The 15,186-nt window shown below is 49.2% G+C and overlaps 5 protein-coding genes across 7 annotated transcripts; 2 read left to right on the top strand and 3 right to left on the bottom strand.

Annotated features, from left to right (window-relative positions):
* Positions 1-46: 46 nt before the first annotated feature.
* Positions 47-3,069, bottom strand: asf1ba (anti-silencing function 1Ba histone chaperone). Its single transcript, XM_029160122.2, has 5 exons — positions 2,911-3,069; positions 2,618-2,739; positions 2,023-2,138; positions 1,725-1,901; positions 47-863 (listed from the first exon to the last, which is right to left on the bottom strand). The coding sequence occupies exons 2-5, from the start codon at positions 2,724-2,726 to the stop codon at positions 672-674; spliced, it is 594 nt and encodes a 197-aa protein (XP_029015955.1). The 5' UTR covers positions 2,727-2,739; positions 2,911-3,069; the 3' UTR covers positions 47-671.
* A 591-nt stretch (positions 3,070-3,660) lies between these two features.
* Positions 3,661-6,929, top strand: crb3a (crumbs homolog 3a). 3 transcript variants are annotated; one of them, XM_029160126.3, is made up of 5 exons: positions 3,661-3,932; positions 4,157-4,255; positions 4,508-4,712; positions 5,729-5,766; positions 5,843-6,929. In XM_029160126.3, the coding sequence occupies exons 3-5, from the start codon at positions 4,625-4,627 to the stop codon at positions 6,059-6,061; spliced, it is 345 nt and encodes a 114-aa protein (XP_029015959.1). In that variant the 5' UTR covers positions 3,661-3,932; positions 4,157-4,255; positions 4,508-4,624; the 3' UTR covers positions 6,062-6,929. The 3 variants fall into 3 exon arrangements, with proteins under 3 accessions (XP_029015959.1, XP_029015958.1, XP_029015957.1); XM_029160125.3 differs by having other exon boundaries at positions 3,661-3,950; XM_029160124.3 differs by lacking the exon at positions 3,661-3,932 and having other exon boundaries at positions 3,974-4,255.
* A 671-nt stretch (positions 6,930-7,600) lies between these two features.
* tubb4bl (tubulin, beta 4B class IVb-like) lies at positions 7,601-10,082 on the bottom strand. Its single transcript, XM_029159433.2, has 4 exons — positions 9,776-10,082; positions 9,227-9,335; positions 8,982-9,092; positions 7,601-8,882 (listed from the first exon to the last, which is right to left on the bottom strand). The coding sequence occupies exons 1-4, from the start codon at positions 9,830-9,832 to the stop codon at positions 7,825-7,827; spliced, it is 1,335 nt and encodes a 444-aa protein (XP_029015266.1). The 5' UTR covers positions 9,833-10,082; the 3' UTR covers positions 7,601-7,824.
* Positions 10,083-10,951: 869 nt separating this feature from the next.
* On the top strand, positions 10,952-13,294 carry LOC114860673 (nuclear factor 7, brain). The gene is made up of 6 exons (XM_029159432.3): positions 10,952-11,540; positions 11,668-11,763; positions 11,830-12,060; positions 12,146-12,168; positions 12,255-12,373; positions 12,442-13,294. The coding sequence occupies exons 1-6, from the start codon at positions 11,136-11,138 to the stop codon at positions 12,978-12,980; spliced, it is 1,413 nt and encodes a 470-aa protein (XP_029015265.1). The 5' UTR covers positions 10,952-11,135; the 3' UTR covers positions 12,981-13,294.
* LOC114860900 (G-protein coupled receptor 183-like) lies at positions 13,284-14,292 on the bottom strand. The gene has a single exon (XM_029159806.3). The coding sequence runs from the start codon at positions 14,285-14,287 to the stop codon at positions 13,376-13,378; it is 912 nt and encodes a 303-aa protein (XP_029015639.1). The 5' UTR covers positions 14,288-14,292; the 3' UTR covers positions 13,284-13,375.
* Positions 14,293-15,186: the final 894 nt, after the last annotated feature.

Here is a 15,186-nt window from a genome sequence, read left to right as displayed (position 1 = left end):
TACTGCTGTAACTACAATGAACATGGGCTTTCCCATGACAAAAACATTTATACACAAATACAATGTTATTTTATTTGGAACTTAAAATAGCAAACAGAAAAAATGTAGTAAGTGACTGAAGCTGTAAAAACCTCCTCCACAAACTCCACAATATCAGTGGGAAATGGTTTAAGTGCAAAAGGAATTTGAACACAAATAATGTCAGATTTATCAAATTCCTGTAAAGCAATATATTGCAAGTTATTTGTCTATTGCTTCAGTGCTGAAATCCTTATCGTCTTAAATGCTTACATATCTGTTTTACACCAGCAAAAGGTAAGAAGGTAAATCACACCACAGCTTTCAGCTCTATTTTAGGCCAGCTGCATTACTTTAGAGTTACTGTTCTTCCCTCCATGAGTTAAACAGCTTCATTACTGCATTTAGAGCCATGTCGAAGAAAGTCCCCAGATATGTGTGACAATTATTCTTTTGGGATGTTCATGATCTTCCTTTAAACAAACACTGATCCGAAGATCGGGGGGGAGAGGTCATTTTTGACAAGCTTTGTGGAATATAAAGTCAGCTGTAAGGCAAAAATTGTCTGTATATCCAATAGAATGTCCACACGCATCCTTCAAATATGGTCTCTTGCTCTAAGTAATCACTTCACGTTGTCTTTCAGGTCACCTCTATAGGCAGTCCATCGAGTTATCTGGCAGTATCCCCAATGGTGGGGCTTTGCCTGGAATACAGGATGGGGGGAGCATGGAGTTTGGTGTTGGATCCACGTTTTCAGAATCTTCCATTCGCTCTGCACAGCCTTCCCAGTTTATATGAAATCTGGTAACACGTGGGTTTGATGCCAGAATATTTCTCTGAAGCTGAAAACAAAAACAAAGAATATTTTGATAAGCAATAAAGTAAGACACCTTTACACAGTGCCATTACAGCTTAGCTAATAGAATTATTTCAATTTCTTGTAAGTAAATAAGTTGGCAAGTTTATTTAGCATTTTTTCTGATTTGTTACTCAGACAGGTAAACATGTATACTAACAAGGGTAACAATAAATTGCAGCAAAGGATCACAACATACATTAAAACAATGACATTATATGCTAACATATTTACATATGTCTACTTTATTTTTTTCCCAGTTATTTTCTTTAAGTGTATATTAGCACCATCAGTCCACAGATCAGAACTGGTAATAAAACGTTTAAATGGTAATTGTTCTAGCATTACTATTAATATTAACAACATTAAATTATTAACATTAAACTGCACATCCCAGTATTTAGTTTATAAGTAAAGTAAAATGTCAGGCATCTTAGAAATGTGACACATGAACAAAATGTCTGTCATTATAGTAAAACTCACACCAGCCTAACACTAAAGCTACCATCTGAACACACATTGCTGCTTACAGTTTGGTAAGATTTGTACTCTGTAGTTACATAATTAGGAGAACGGCAGAGGATTATTAGTAATTCTTGAATAAAGCTAAATTATTTAGTAAAATATTTGAGCTCCATGCTGCTCAATGACTGCCTAGGTTTTTACTATTTTATATTGTTTAAATAATAAGTCTATTAGAGCATTACATATTTTGCAATTAAACTTGTTATTAATTTGCAATGCAATGTATATTTTTAATAACCTTTTGATATTTTGTATTAGTTTAAACCAGAGAAATGAGCATTAGTCACGGTGTCATAATAGAAAGCAGAACCATTATCCTGACCTGTGTGTAATCTGGCTTATTTGGGGGATTTTCACGAAGCTCTGGGTCTGTGTATTCATTGTTCACATAGTAACCAATGCGAATGAACTCCTGGCCACGATACGTGCAGGTAATGAGCACTACAGTTACTCCAACTGCATCACTCTCAGGAATCAATCCAGTGTTTGGGGCATCAGCCTGTGAAAAAAATATAAGCAAAAATATATAATAAGAACAGCAGTAAATATGTATTGAAATATACTACAATACATACTGTACAGCTAAGAAAATATAATGTGTGTACTCATTTCAAACAAACCTGAAACACAAACATGTGTCTACCAGCAGGTACTGGTCCAACCAGAACAGAGTCAAGAACTTGGTCATACTCTTCACTCTCTGCTGAGCCAACATAGATGATCTTCCATTCCAGATCTAATAACCAAAAAACGTAGAGTCAGCACACAAACTCAATGAACAGTTGAGTCCACGTAAAGTACCTGTATTAATGTCATAACGCAATAAAACGTATCAATTGCTGGGAAAGATGTTTGAAAATACTAACATAGTATTAGTCAATGCCAAGCAGCTTTATTCCCAAAGGCCTGTATGACTATTATAAAAGGCATTTAATAAGACAGTGCAGCTCACTCTGTCCATCAGTTATATACATATGTTTTTTTTAAATGGCAATTAGTACATTGTCTGCACGCTTTAATAAACCATCTGATCAGAGATTAACAGTTTTAAGTCCTTCTAGCCGTGTAACGTCCCGAATTAAGGTTGCTTGTCACACATCATAACGACTTTTTGACTCAAGTTAGCTAGCGTAGCTAATTCTGGGTTAGCTGTTAGCAATCTTGCACAAAATGAACAGGCAACAGGTTCGCTGCTTGTTTCCCCACGGATCCTACCTTCGGGGAGGTCCTCCATACACTCAAAGGTGATCTCAAACTGAAACGGGTTTCCAAAGGGGCTCGGGTTATCTAGGACAGCGACATTCAACACCTGCACCTTCGCCATTGTTGCTGGAGCGCTAAAAGGGGGCGAACCACAAACGAACGTTCAAACGTTTTCCCGGGAATGCATCAAAAACAGCAACCCACGAAAACACAAGCACGTATCAGGATGAACAGTGTTATATACTAAACATTTGGCTTTTACCCTAGTTAGCTCTTATTGGAGCAGCTCATTATACACCACTTACTTGGGCTCGGAATAAGCGGCTTTCACTAAATTTGAAGAAATCTCTACCGTTCTCCCGCCGCTCTGACCTTCCTACCCAAGATCCCCCGCGTCTACGGCAAGCGGCAAATGCGTGGAAGAAGAACTGCGCGCGTCGCTGGAGGGCAAAGAGCCTCTACCGCCACCTAGTGGTGAGCTGCAGGGGGCATGCGCTAACAACAGGGGTACAGGAGTATTGCTTTGATCAACTTGGCCACTGTAATTACGGTAACCATTAACGCGTGATCCCATCGCTAGTTGCCTGAAAATGCTTCTGTTCCTATTGGGATGAACATAAAATGACATAGATATTTAATAATTAATTCACATACTTGTCTGGTGTTTTGAAACCAAAAGGAATTTCACTTGACAAGACATAAACAACAACCCTATAAACGTCTAGTGCTGGCACGCATTTAAGTTAGGAATGCAATAAACCAACCACAAATTTATGGAAAATATTTTGATTAATATTTTGGCATGGGACAGCGCTTTTACAAACTGCCCAGATTAAAAACTATCCGACCACCAGATCAGGCCCGAGGAAGTTCTTTGCCCCTTGGAGCTGTGAAGAGGAGATTAGGCGAGGATTAGAGTCCACTGAACCAGCTGGCCGCCGAATTCATCCTTCAAATATCCCAGGAATGTTCATATTCATTCACATTGCTGGAAACTATGAAACCTGGTGGAGGCGCTATTTTATGTGGGCACCATCGGCCAGGTTGCTAGGTGAGAGGGGCAGTGAGTGCAGAATAGAAGTCTGAGCATGTGAGAGCAACCTGGGACAAGTGCTCCTCTATAAATTCACTATCAGAAACTAAACAAGCGCAAGGTGGCAGGTGATTTTTTTCTGTACAAGTCTTTTGGGACTGTTATTTTTTTGGAGCTGGTACTAAAAGACATCGGGTCCGTTCTGCTACACTAAACTGCGTTTTTCTTTGTACTTTGTCTTTTACTTTTTTTTCCCGACTTTGTACAAAGGAGGATCTGTCCGCTCTGCTGCAGGTAGATAACTGCTCTCAGGTAATGTAACATGAAACTGAACCATGTGACCAAAGGCGAGTCGAGGAGTAGACGGTGAAAAAAAACTGCTTTCCATAAAACCGCAGTCGCAGATGTAGTCGGATACTTACGAATCCAGGCCGAAGTGTTTGAAACGCACGGACAGTCATGTTACCTGTCGCCGTCTCTGGACTAAACCACTTGTTGCGGCTGCGTTTGTTCACAAGGTGAGGCGGAAGCGACATGGTTCGTTCGTGAGGAAATCAACCTGCTCGATATTTCCCGATTTGCTTCGATCACCTGAAAGCAGCCGGATCCAGGTTATGGTAAGCTTTTAATGCTTAAGACGCACCTGTGCTGTCTTTTTAAATGTTCCTTCCGTTATTGTAGACGCGACGGGGGTGAAGTATATTTAGTTTTCTAAATCATTAATAGCCTATTATTTTCCTGTGGTGGGAGCAGATTTGCCGGTGATTCAACGTCAGGCTCAATGCGTGACTCAGTGTTTGACTAAACCTCAGATTAGAGGATCTTCCAGAACATACAGTGCGTCTTGACTGACAATGAGGTCTCCTCAGCTGTTCCAGGGGCCGAGGAGTCCGCGCAGTGGCCGCAGGACCCAATGAAATGGAGCAGAGCTGACGCCCCAGGAGCCCCAGTCCGCCCCGACTCGGCCCTGCTGGTCGCGCGGAGCAATGGCAGCGCGCGCGCGCGTGCCGGCCGCTCCCGGAGCCGCGGCGGGGAGTGTTCTGCTGCTGGTACTGAGTAGCAGCCCAGCGTGGGGTGAGTCAGGATAACCAGTCGCCCATCCTCAATACTCCCACATGAATAACCCGGGCCTGTAACCGCACCTACACGGTGAATGAAATAAAACATGCTCAGACTCGTCAGCGTGTGGTGAGGACACTGGATAATAACAATCCAGCGGTAGGTTAGTGTCAGTAATTATTCGCAGGAGAAACGTTTTAACTAAATGTTGAGATTTCCCTTGGGAGCGTGGTCGCCCTCTGCTTTTTATCAAGTTGCACTTTTGTCCTTCCAAAGTTTGCCGTTTACTTTGGTGAATGATTGACTCTGAATACTCGACACCACGAGCGTCTGCTGGCGCTCCTGAAGAAAGATTGTTTTTATTATGACGCTTTTTTTTTATTATTGCAGCTTTGTGGCAGGAACAAACGAGCCAGTAACAAATTAGAGTTGTTCCGTATTTCAGGTCGACGTGCTGTTGAACTCGGCCGAGTGTATGGCCACATTCCTGAGCTACACACACACACACACACACACACACACACACACACACACACACACACACACACACACAGTCTTATGCTCAAGTAGCTACTTTGTAGTTTCGCGACGACACCGAGGACTCACGTGGTCGATCGTGGACGCAGTGTGTGTGTGTGTGTGTGTGTGTGTGTGTGTGTGTGTGTGTGTGTGTGTGTGTGTGTGTGTGGGAGCTCCGTGTGACATCTGCATTTAGTGCCTGTGACCTTGAAAGTGCTGAAAGCAGAGTCGTTCTTTTAATAGAAAATAATCCTACTACTGCACTGAACTAACCTGAATTTGGTGTAAATGAATCACTGGGGTTTAAAAATAGCGCTCAGAGCTGCCTTGTGTTGCAAACAAACCAAGGTTCGTGGTTATTACATCAGTTTTGGTTTCTTGTCACTCTCCACTGGATTAAAACATCCTCAGTTTGTGGCTTATGTGTGATTCTTTCAGCACATAACCATCCTGTTTCTCCTAGTTGCTAAAATAATCTGCATTATGACATTATGTTTCTGCTTTGTTCATAGGAAATACCACTATGGCGACTGACACCTCCACCACCACAGTGAGTAAAACCCCATTCTAATCCATTGTGGCGTAAACGTTATCACCAAATAACGGCTGTGTGGTTTCCCTTGCAGCCGCAGGGGCCGAACATCGCGGCTATCGTGGCCCCCACGGTCACGCTCGGCGTCCTGGCCATCGTCCTGGCCGTTCTGGCGTGGCTGTTTTGCGTGGTGAAGAAGAAGAGGCAAACGGAGGGGACGTACAGGCCCAGCGCCGAGGAGCAGTCCGGCGCCGGCACTGCGGCGGCGGCGCCGGACGCGCTGAAGCTGCCGAAGGAGGAGCGACTCATCTGAGAGCCGGCGCAGACGGGCGCAGACGGGCGCAGACGGGCGCAGACGTGAGCAGGTCTCTGCAGCTGAGCACTCAGAGGAAAGCTTCGCTGCCTCATTGAAACAAGCACAAAGAGGACGAGCACACGCACGTGTCTTCCAATGGAGTTTAAGGACGACTGAACATTTCAAGGAGGTTTTGAACATTTCGTCTGCACAGGACAGGAGCCACAGTATTTCATCACGACTATGGATTTTAGTTTTAGATCTTCTTCTTCCTTCACTTTAATTGAATGTTTACGCTACACACATAACTCACTTCAGTCTCTCATTTTCTTTGCTACTGAGAATCCAATGAATATAAAATTGTGTTTAGCCTAATATATATTTCTAAAGGCTTCTGTAAATATGGGAAATTCTATTGAGAAAAATCAAGCTGTTATTGACAATCATATTCCTTTTTAAAGTTGCCTTCTTCTAAAATGTCTGCATCAGCATTAAGCACGATTTACAAGGTCTTAGTTATTTATGCTTTTGTCAAATAAATACCAAACTGTAGACCACGTAGGCTCTAACTGTCAAGGTTTGGAAATATTCACTGTATATGACACTCGTTCAAAGTCAGAATGAGGTAGTTTTATGTTTTAATTATAATAAAAAAGGGAAGCACAGTTTCTCTATGCCTTCATGGACGGCACCAGAAACAAACTGAAGCCTGAGTAGCTTTTGGCAAAACTGTAAAACCTCTATAACTATATATTTTCTGTCACTTTGTGATAACATGCAGTAGATAGCACAGTGTGCAACGTTCAATCCCTCACAGAATCCACACTATACGGCAAAACCATCCAAGTCTTATGCATAATAAATAAAATAAAATGATTTTAATTAATGAATCTGGATGAATATAGAAATACAACAAAAACATACACCAATACACAGTGTGACACCATCACAGTCTATTTCTGTATGCTCATATGTTTGTTGGATCTGACGGGCATCACTGACCTAATTACACGGCTCAATGCAGTGTGGACTAGAAGTAGGCAGCAGCACCTCTGGGTTAATATTACTCACTGTGTAGGCAGAGCACGGGGCGAAGCCTCAGTATTCAGGGAGAAAGAGCGCTCACCTCCGTGTCGTCTTATCAGCGGGAGCGGGTTTCATGCAGATAAATAGCTGCTGTCGTAGTGCGTCGCGTCTGCATCACGGCACATTCTGTTTCCTGATTGCGACTTTTGAGCTGACTGAAATTAAAATTCCATGTGGTGGTGGTGGTGTGTGTGTGTGTGTGTGTGTGTGTGTGTGTGTGTGTGTGTGTGTGTGTGTGTGTGTGTGTGTGTGTGTGTGTGTGTGTGTGTGTTGGGGGGTTACGCCACATCTGTGGCTTCCTGTGCTAAATACCCTCTGATATGAGTGTGTGTCACACAGAGGTGAAGCTCAGGTGACATTCCAGACGCTCACTGTAGCCACATTTCAATAGTTTTGTTTGTATTATAATTTTGTTGTGATGAGGGACCAGGTTACACATCGGTTGAATCACTAACTCAGACACAGTCAAAGTGGCTTTTTAATCAGACTTTAATAATCCTCCAGTTTCAAGACTTCACAGTTACAATCGCCTGCTTTTGAATTTGGGCGAGGCAACGACAGGACGAAAAACAGCACTAGTAGCAGTAAACACGAGGTCTAGCAGCAGAGATCTGATCTAGACGTGAAAGTGTCGGCCGCTCAACCCGTGACGCAGGGGGCTCCGAGGGGAGGTGGGACGAGGTCTGGCTGAGCCTTTAGGCCCCTTCCTCCTCCCCCTCCTCCTCGAACTCGCCCTCCTCGGCCGTGGCGTCCTGGTACTGCTGGTACTCGGACACCAGGTCGTTCATGTTGCTCTCGGCCTCCGTGAACTCCATCTCGTCCATGCCCTCGCCCGTGTACCAGTGCAGGAAGGCCTTGCGGCGGAACATGGCGGTGAACTGCTCCGAGATGCGCTTGAACAGCTCCTGGATGGCCGTGCTGTTGCCGATGAAGGTGGCGGCCATCTTGAGGCCGCGCGGCGGGATGTCGCACACGGCCGTCTTCACGTTGTTGGGGATCCACTCCACGAAGTAGCTGCTGTTCTTGTTCTGCACGTTGAGCATCTGCTCGTCCACCTCCTTCATGGACATGCGGCCGCGGAACACGGCGGCCACGGTGAGGTAGCGGCCGTGGCGCGGGTCACAGGCCGCCATCATGTTCTTGGCGTCGAACATCTGCTGCGTGAGCTCGGGCACGGACAGGGCGCGGTACTGCTGGCTGCCGCGGCTGGTGAGCGGCGCGAAGCCCGGCATGAAGAAGTGCAGGCGGGGGAAGGGCACCATGTTGACGGCTAGCTTGCGCAGGTCGGCGTTGAGCTGGCCGGGGAAGCGCAGGCAGGTGGTGACGCCGCTCATGGTGGCCGACACCAGGTGGTTGAGGTCGCCGTACGTGGGCGTCGTAAGTTTGAGGGTGCGGAAGCAGATGTCGTACAGGGCCTCGTTGTCGATGCAGTAGGTCTCGTCGGTGTTCTCCACCAGCTGGTGGACGGACAGCGTGGCGTTGTAGGGCTCCACCACCGTGTCGGACACCTTGGGGGACGGCACCACGCTGAAGGTGTTCATGATGCGGTCCGGGTACTCCTCGCGGATCTTGCTGATGAGCAGCGTGCCCATGCCGGAGCCGGTGCCGCCGCCCAGGGAGTGGGTGAGCTGGAAGCCCTGCAGGCAGTCGCAGCTCTCCGCCTCCTTTCGCACCACGTCCAGGACGGAGTCCACCAGCTCGGCGCCCTCGGTGTAGTGGCCCTTGGCCCAGTTGTTCCCGGCGCCACTCTGGCCTGTAGGCGATGGCATTATTGCAGTTTATAGAGCTGATGTAAGACAAGGGGAGTGACTCAATAGGTAAATGCAGAGACTTTTAATTGACCAAATCTCACCAAAGACGAAGTTGTCAGGTCTGAAAATCTGCCCAAAGGGACCAGACCGGACTGAGTCCATGGTACCGGGCTCCAGATCCACCAGGATGGCTCTGGGCACGTACTTCCCACCTAAAAACAGATGAGGTTCAAAGTCAGTCCGAGTGGATTCAAGCCTGATGCAAAACAAGGACGGGTATACAAATCAGAGTCTGGCTGAGTAAATTAAAGGATTCAGGGTTCCTTCACATGGATCTGTGTCCCACCTGTGGCCTCATTGTAGTAGACGCTGATCCTGTCCAGCTGCAGGTCGCTGTCTCCGTGGTAGGTGCCCGTGGGATCGATGCCGTGCTCGTCGCTGATCACCTCCCAGAACTGAGGACAGCGGGAGGTGGAGAATCATTCTATACATTATTATGAGGAAACCGTCGACATCAAGCTGCTACAGGCTTGGATCTGAGCCGCAGACTGATAATATCTCATGATAAACAATAAAAAGAGGAACACGTGCTAGAACTGTAACTGGTTCAAATGATGAAAGCTACAACATGTCGATGAAGCGAATACTGTCCAACTAAAACGTTTACCAGCAAATTGCCGTGAAAAGAATAAAAAGTAAAAATAGGTCATGAAGGGGGAGGTAGAGGGGGAGGGGACGCGGCTCTCCCACCGTAAGGTTACTACACTACTACAACTAGTCATTCAGTTTTTTTTATGAATTACATAATATCACTTATTAAAGACGTCTTCATCTGGATTAAAGGGCTTCTCTCCGCCGTCGACGTGCGACCCGCAGCGTCCAGCATCGCACGTACCTTGGCTCCGATCTGGTTTCCGCACTGGCCGGCTTGCAAATGCACAATTTCGCGCATTTTGGATCGAGTGGGTGCGAGGGCGACCGAGGAGGAGACGGGAATCCGAGCGGCGACGACTGGCGGTGACGACGGTGACTCCTGCAGACGAGCGTCCGGGACTTATCGCGCCGCCTCGCCGACCGTCTACTGGGCTGAAGCGGTGGTGCAACTTGACGTCATCGCCATGGCAACCAAAGAGCGGAGGAGAGAGGGAGGAACCAGGAGCCGTGGTACCGGCGGATAGGATGCGAGGAGCCGCATCAGTCTTCACTAGGATTCTCATTATTCTCACGGACTCAATGATCCCACATCCCAGCCCCCCGCCGGATTGATGTATATACAGCTTCTCATCAAGGTCACTATTATCCTCACTTCTATGCATTGAAACCACAATTAACAAAACATATAATGTTTCAAGTGTGGTTTGAAGATGAGTTCAAACATTGAACTAATGCTGAGTCCCTGCTTGATTTCTGTATTCGTTTGTAAAACAAAAACAACTGGAATTCACACATAATAAACATTATGGTATTTCCGGTTTATAATATAATGTATAAACACTAAATATAATATTCAGCATTTCTCTTGCTACAAACACATATTACGGTTTTCACATTTAAAATCAGATGCCTTCCTCTTCTCTGATGCCAAAAATAGATAGAAATGATCACGAGGTTGTTTCTATTTCTGGATGTCATCTGTTTTTGCCTTTTCCTTTCTTTGATGGCAATATCCTGTCATTAAATAATATGAGAATTAAGGAATGAGGAGCTCTAAATGCTGCCCTGCATCATGATGTCTGTCTTCTTTCCAACTATTGATCTGGTTCATCCAGTTTTACCTGCTGGACGCACACAGCAGAAGGTTCAAATCTAAAAAAACAACACAGCTGTAAACAACCAACGCACTCGTTCTAACTTCCCCCCACAGTTAATGCGTCTGTGAACGGCCACTCACTAAGTGATGGACACAGACGCAACTAGACAACTAGAATGAATAAGAAGGTCCTGGGCGGTTACAGTATAGCAGACAACATTCACAGTCATATCCTGTATGATTGCATTCCAAACATGCTGAGAGTCAGCAACCAGTTTAAAGCTCCCCAGCAACTGGCCAATGGGACTTGATTTCCTGTTTCCTGAAGTGTGTTGTCTGCGCTGCAGCGTGATTTACGTTACTCATGCACAGGGAAACTGGCAGCATTCGCTTCCTACTGTCAAGAACAATGGAGCGGCGGCGAGCGAGCTCCGAGACAAGTTGAACGTTGAGGATGTGAACCCAAGGCGCCGTTCTGTGGATTCACTCGATCGTGTGCGTGATCATGTCGATCCCGGAGGAGGACCTCACGTGTCCCGTGTGCTGCGACATCTTCGGGGACCCGGTTCTGCTGCCGTGCAGCCACAGCTTCTGCCGGGCCTGCCTGAAGCGCTGCTGGGACTCGGGGCTGCGCGAGTGCCCCGTGTGCAGGAAGAGAGCCTCCAAGTGCAGCCCGCCGTCCAACCTGGCCCTGAGGAACGTTTGCGAGGCCCATCTGCAGCTCAGGAGGCGGAGCTCCGCGCCGGAGGACGCGGCGGCGGCGGCGGCCGCCGCCTGCGATCTGCACGGGGAGAGGATGAAGCTGTTCTGCCTGGCCGACAGGCAGCCCATCTGCGTGGTGTGCCAGTCCTCCAGGCTGCACAAGGGGCACGAGTGCTCGCCGGCGGAGGAGGCCGCGCTGGACTGCAAGGTGAGGAAGGCTGCCAAGGACCAGCCGGTGAGACGGCGACGCCTGCCAGCGGAATGCTGCCCGTCCAGTTCCACCGACTCGCGCTGCGCGCCTGAATTTAACCATGTCGATGCGTGATGACTTTCAGGAGGAACTGACTCGGTCGCTCGGGAGCCTGCAGGACAAGGTGGACAGGTTGACAAGGATTGAGATGAGCTCCGCCCACATGTTCGAGCACATCCAGGTAAGTCCCACGAGCCGACGCGCTTAACTACAACACTGATACACGTGTAATAATGCGGCGTCTTAGCGTCAGACCCTGGAGGCGCAGCAGTTCATCAAGGGCCAGTTCCTGCAGCTCCATCAGGCCCTGCAGCGCGAGGAGTCGGCCCGACTGGCGGCCGTGCAGAAGGAGGCGGAGGAGAAGACGGCGGCGATGAGGGAGAAGATCCGGGAGGTGTCGGCCGAGGTGCTGTCCCTCACGGAGACCATCTCCATCATCCAGGAGCAGCTGGAGAAAGACGACATGCACTTATTGCAGGTCGGCGCTCACACTGGAATCAAGCTGCTAAATCAGTATTTTCACCAAACCTTCTCCGTAACAGAGAATTTTTGTTATATTCCAGACTTTTAAAGCCACCCAGGATCGGTAGGGCGACGCCATCGTTCCCTCGCATCATTGCCGCTTGCTGTGTGTTTGGTTTGTCTCAGCACCGGCATCTGTTGTGTTCACAGATGCAAAAGCCTCGCGCTCGGGTCCGACAACATGTCGGGGCTGCTGGTGGACGTGTCCAAGCACGTGTGCAACCTCAAGTACGCGGTGTGGGAGAAACTGCTGGACCACGTGGACTTCAGTGAGTATTATGGAGAGGCCGGCGTGTCGAACCCGGGCCCCGTTTGACGCGGATCTCCTCCGTTTTAGCGCCGGTGACCCTGGACCCGAACACCGCGCACCCCTGCCTCGTGCTGTGCGACCGCCTCACCTCCCTGCGCTACTCGAAGCAGCCGGGCCGTTGCCCCGACAACGGCGAGCGCTTCCACATGAGCGCCGAGGTGGTGGCCATGACGGCGCTCGGCTCAGGAAGTCACCGCTGGGCGGTGGAAACAGGAAGCAACCGGGACTGGCTGCTGGGCGTGGCCGCTCTGTCGGTGCCGAGGAACGCCGTGGTCGCCGCCCGGCCTGAAAACGGCTACTGGACCTTGTGTTTCCGGGACGGGGAGTTCAGGGCCATGACGTCACCCCCCACACCGCTAACACTCCCACGAGCGCCCGAACGCATCGAAGTGCAGCTGGACTACAACAGAGGGACAGTGTCTTTTGTTGATCCTCTGGACAATACTGTGATTTATGCATTCACGCACACATTCACGGAGGCTTTGCTTCCTTATTTCTACACGCAGAGCAGTCACCCGCTAAAAATAATGCCACAGAAGGTTCTTGTTACAATGTTGCGTCAATAAGCAGACGCAGAATTTATTCACTTTCTTAAAATGTCAGACAACGTTTCTGCTGTGACTTAATTGTGGCGTTGTGACTTTTTAAATTTCAGCTTTGTGAGGATTCCGGCCCGTTCATCGGGTTTGAACGATTTTGTTGAATGGCCTCTTATTTACACAAGATGGCGCCAAAGTCAAACCAATATTTTTATATGAGCCCTTCATGAGTCAGTTTGTAAAATTGTTTCATAAAAACTGTTTAGTTCATCGCTATACTAATCAATTCATTTAACGTGGTCATTTGTAAAATCATAAATAAAATTATCACGAAAACGTTACATTTGCAGTATTTTGTTCCCACTATCAAAGCATATACAGATTTAGGCTCAACACGTAAATGATTTATTTTTTATATCAACCTAATGAGATGCTATTTCCTGTGGTGGATTCTTGTTTTTGGCCGAGACACAGCTGCAGCACCTCTTGGCGCAGGTGTTTGGCAGGAAAGGCGCCGTCCCCAGGCGGGACAGGTAGACCAGGGGCTGGGTGGTGCTGCTGATGTTGAGGAAGGCGAAGCCCGCGGGCTGCACGTAGCAGCGGAACGCGTCGGGGGAGTAGTGGTCCTGGAAGGGGAACAGCGCCACCGGCGGCAGGTAGTTGAACACGACGATGCAGAGGACGGAGGAGACCACCTTGAAGGCCTTCTTCTTCATGGGGTGCATCTCGTCTCTGCCCGAGGAGCCGGGGGTCCTCCTCAGGGCCCACAGGATGCTGCCGTTGCACACCACCATCCACGCGAACGTGGCCAGGACCTCGCCCGTGAACACCCTCTCGAAGCCGGGGAGGCCCCCCGCCGCTTTGGCTGCCGAGTAGGCGAGCGTGAGGCACAGCACCAGCGCCGCCAGGCCGACCCGGTACGCCGCCCGCCTGCACCGGCCGAAGGCGACGGGGAAGAGCACGGCCACGAAGCGGTCCAGGCAGATGCAGGAGAGGAAGAGCGGGCCGCTGGTGTCTTTGACGCCGTAGGAGAACTTCACGGCCGACCACACCTCCCTGCTCCGCCAGTAGTAGAGGTTCAGCAGGTTGACGGGGGTCATGGCGCCGAAGTAGGCGTCCATGGCGGCCAGGCAGCCCAGGTACACGTCCGACGTGGAGGCCGCTTTGCGCCTGCGGACCAGCGCCAGGAGGACGAGCAGGTTGGCGGGGACCCCCACCACTATGTTGACGCACTGCAGGGTCAGGTCGAAGAGCACGGCCTCCACCTGGCGCTCGCAGCCGTCGAACACGCTGAAGGACGCGTTGGTCACCGCGGGGGGCGGGGTGGGGTCCATGCCGGAGCGCTGGCGGAGTCTGGTGGGGAAGGAATGAGACGAGCGTCATGGTTTGTGGAGTCCGCGGAAATCGAAGGGGGTCTCAATGTGTCAAATGGACGTCTGCTCGTTAGAATCCTCGCTCGGAAGCTGCTGCCAGTTCGTCCTCGGCGGACTTCAAGTCAAAACATGTGACAAACATCGGCGGGGCCTCTCCCCGGGCTGTTATCGTGTTATTGTGTCTGCGATTTTGTCCCCCGGGAGCCGCGAGGCCCCGCGAGGCCCCGCGAGGCCCCGCGAGCATCCGTCACACTCAGGGGCCTCGTCGCAGGCGCGCCGCCCTTTCACTGTACGCATAAAAGGGCAGACGCCTCCATGTTAAAATGGGCCGCTTCGAGATTTGTTCTGATGATTGTTAGCGAGGACCAGAACGTGCACGTTTAAAGCCTCCTTCCTGGCATTTCACTGTTTGTAAAGTTCAATCAATGCCCGGAAAGGACGAGGAGGAGGAGAAGAAAAAGGAAATATCAGCCGGACTAGGTTCTGGGTCTTCAGCCCCACAGGACCTGAAATGGACCAGTTCTGCATCCTGGCTTTGAGTATCAGGGTATTTTGTGGGCTCTGGGACTGTTTACAGCAGCTCTGTGACTTTCACGACCTCATTGGGCCATCGTTCCCAGTGCTTCCATTAAGGGGCTGATTCTGGTCTAACGGGGTGCCGTCCCCGGTGGACGCTTCCTCCTCACCTCTCTGTGCTTCCGGCTCCGCCTCGGGACGCGGCTCTCGCTCCTGTGGGACCGACCACGACGACGAAGCAGACGCTCCACAGACTTAATCAATTGTGACTTTTTTTCTGGCACAGTGACAAGAAAATAAACGACAGAACGTGAAATGAATTTCACAGCATTTAATTACTACAA

This window comes from Betta splendens, chromosome 8 (genome assembly GCF_900634795.4).
Source record: "Betta splendens chromosome 8, fBetSpl5.4, whole genome shotgun sequence".
NCBI lineage: Eukaryota > Metazoa > Chordata > Actinopteri > Anabantiformes > Osphronemidae > Betta > Betta splendens.
The sequence above is the reverse complement of the archived record's forward strand: the minus strand, read 5'-3'. Positions and strand labels throughout refer to the sequence as shown.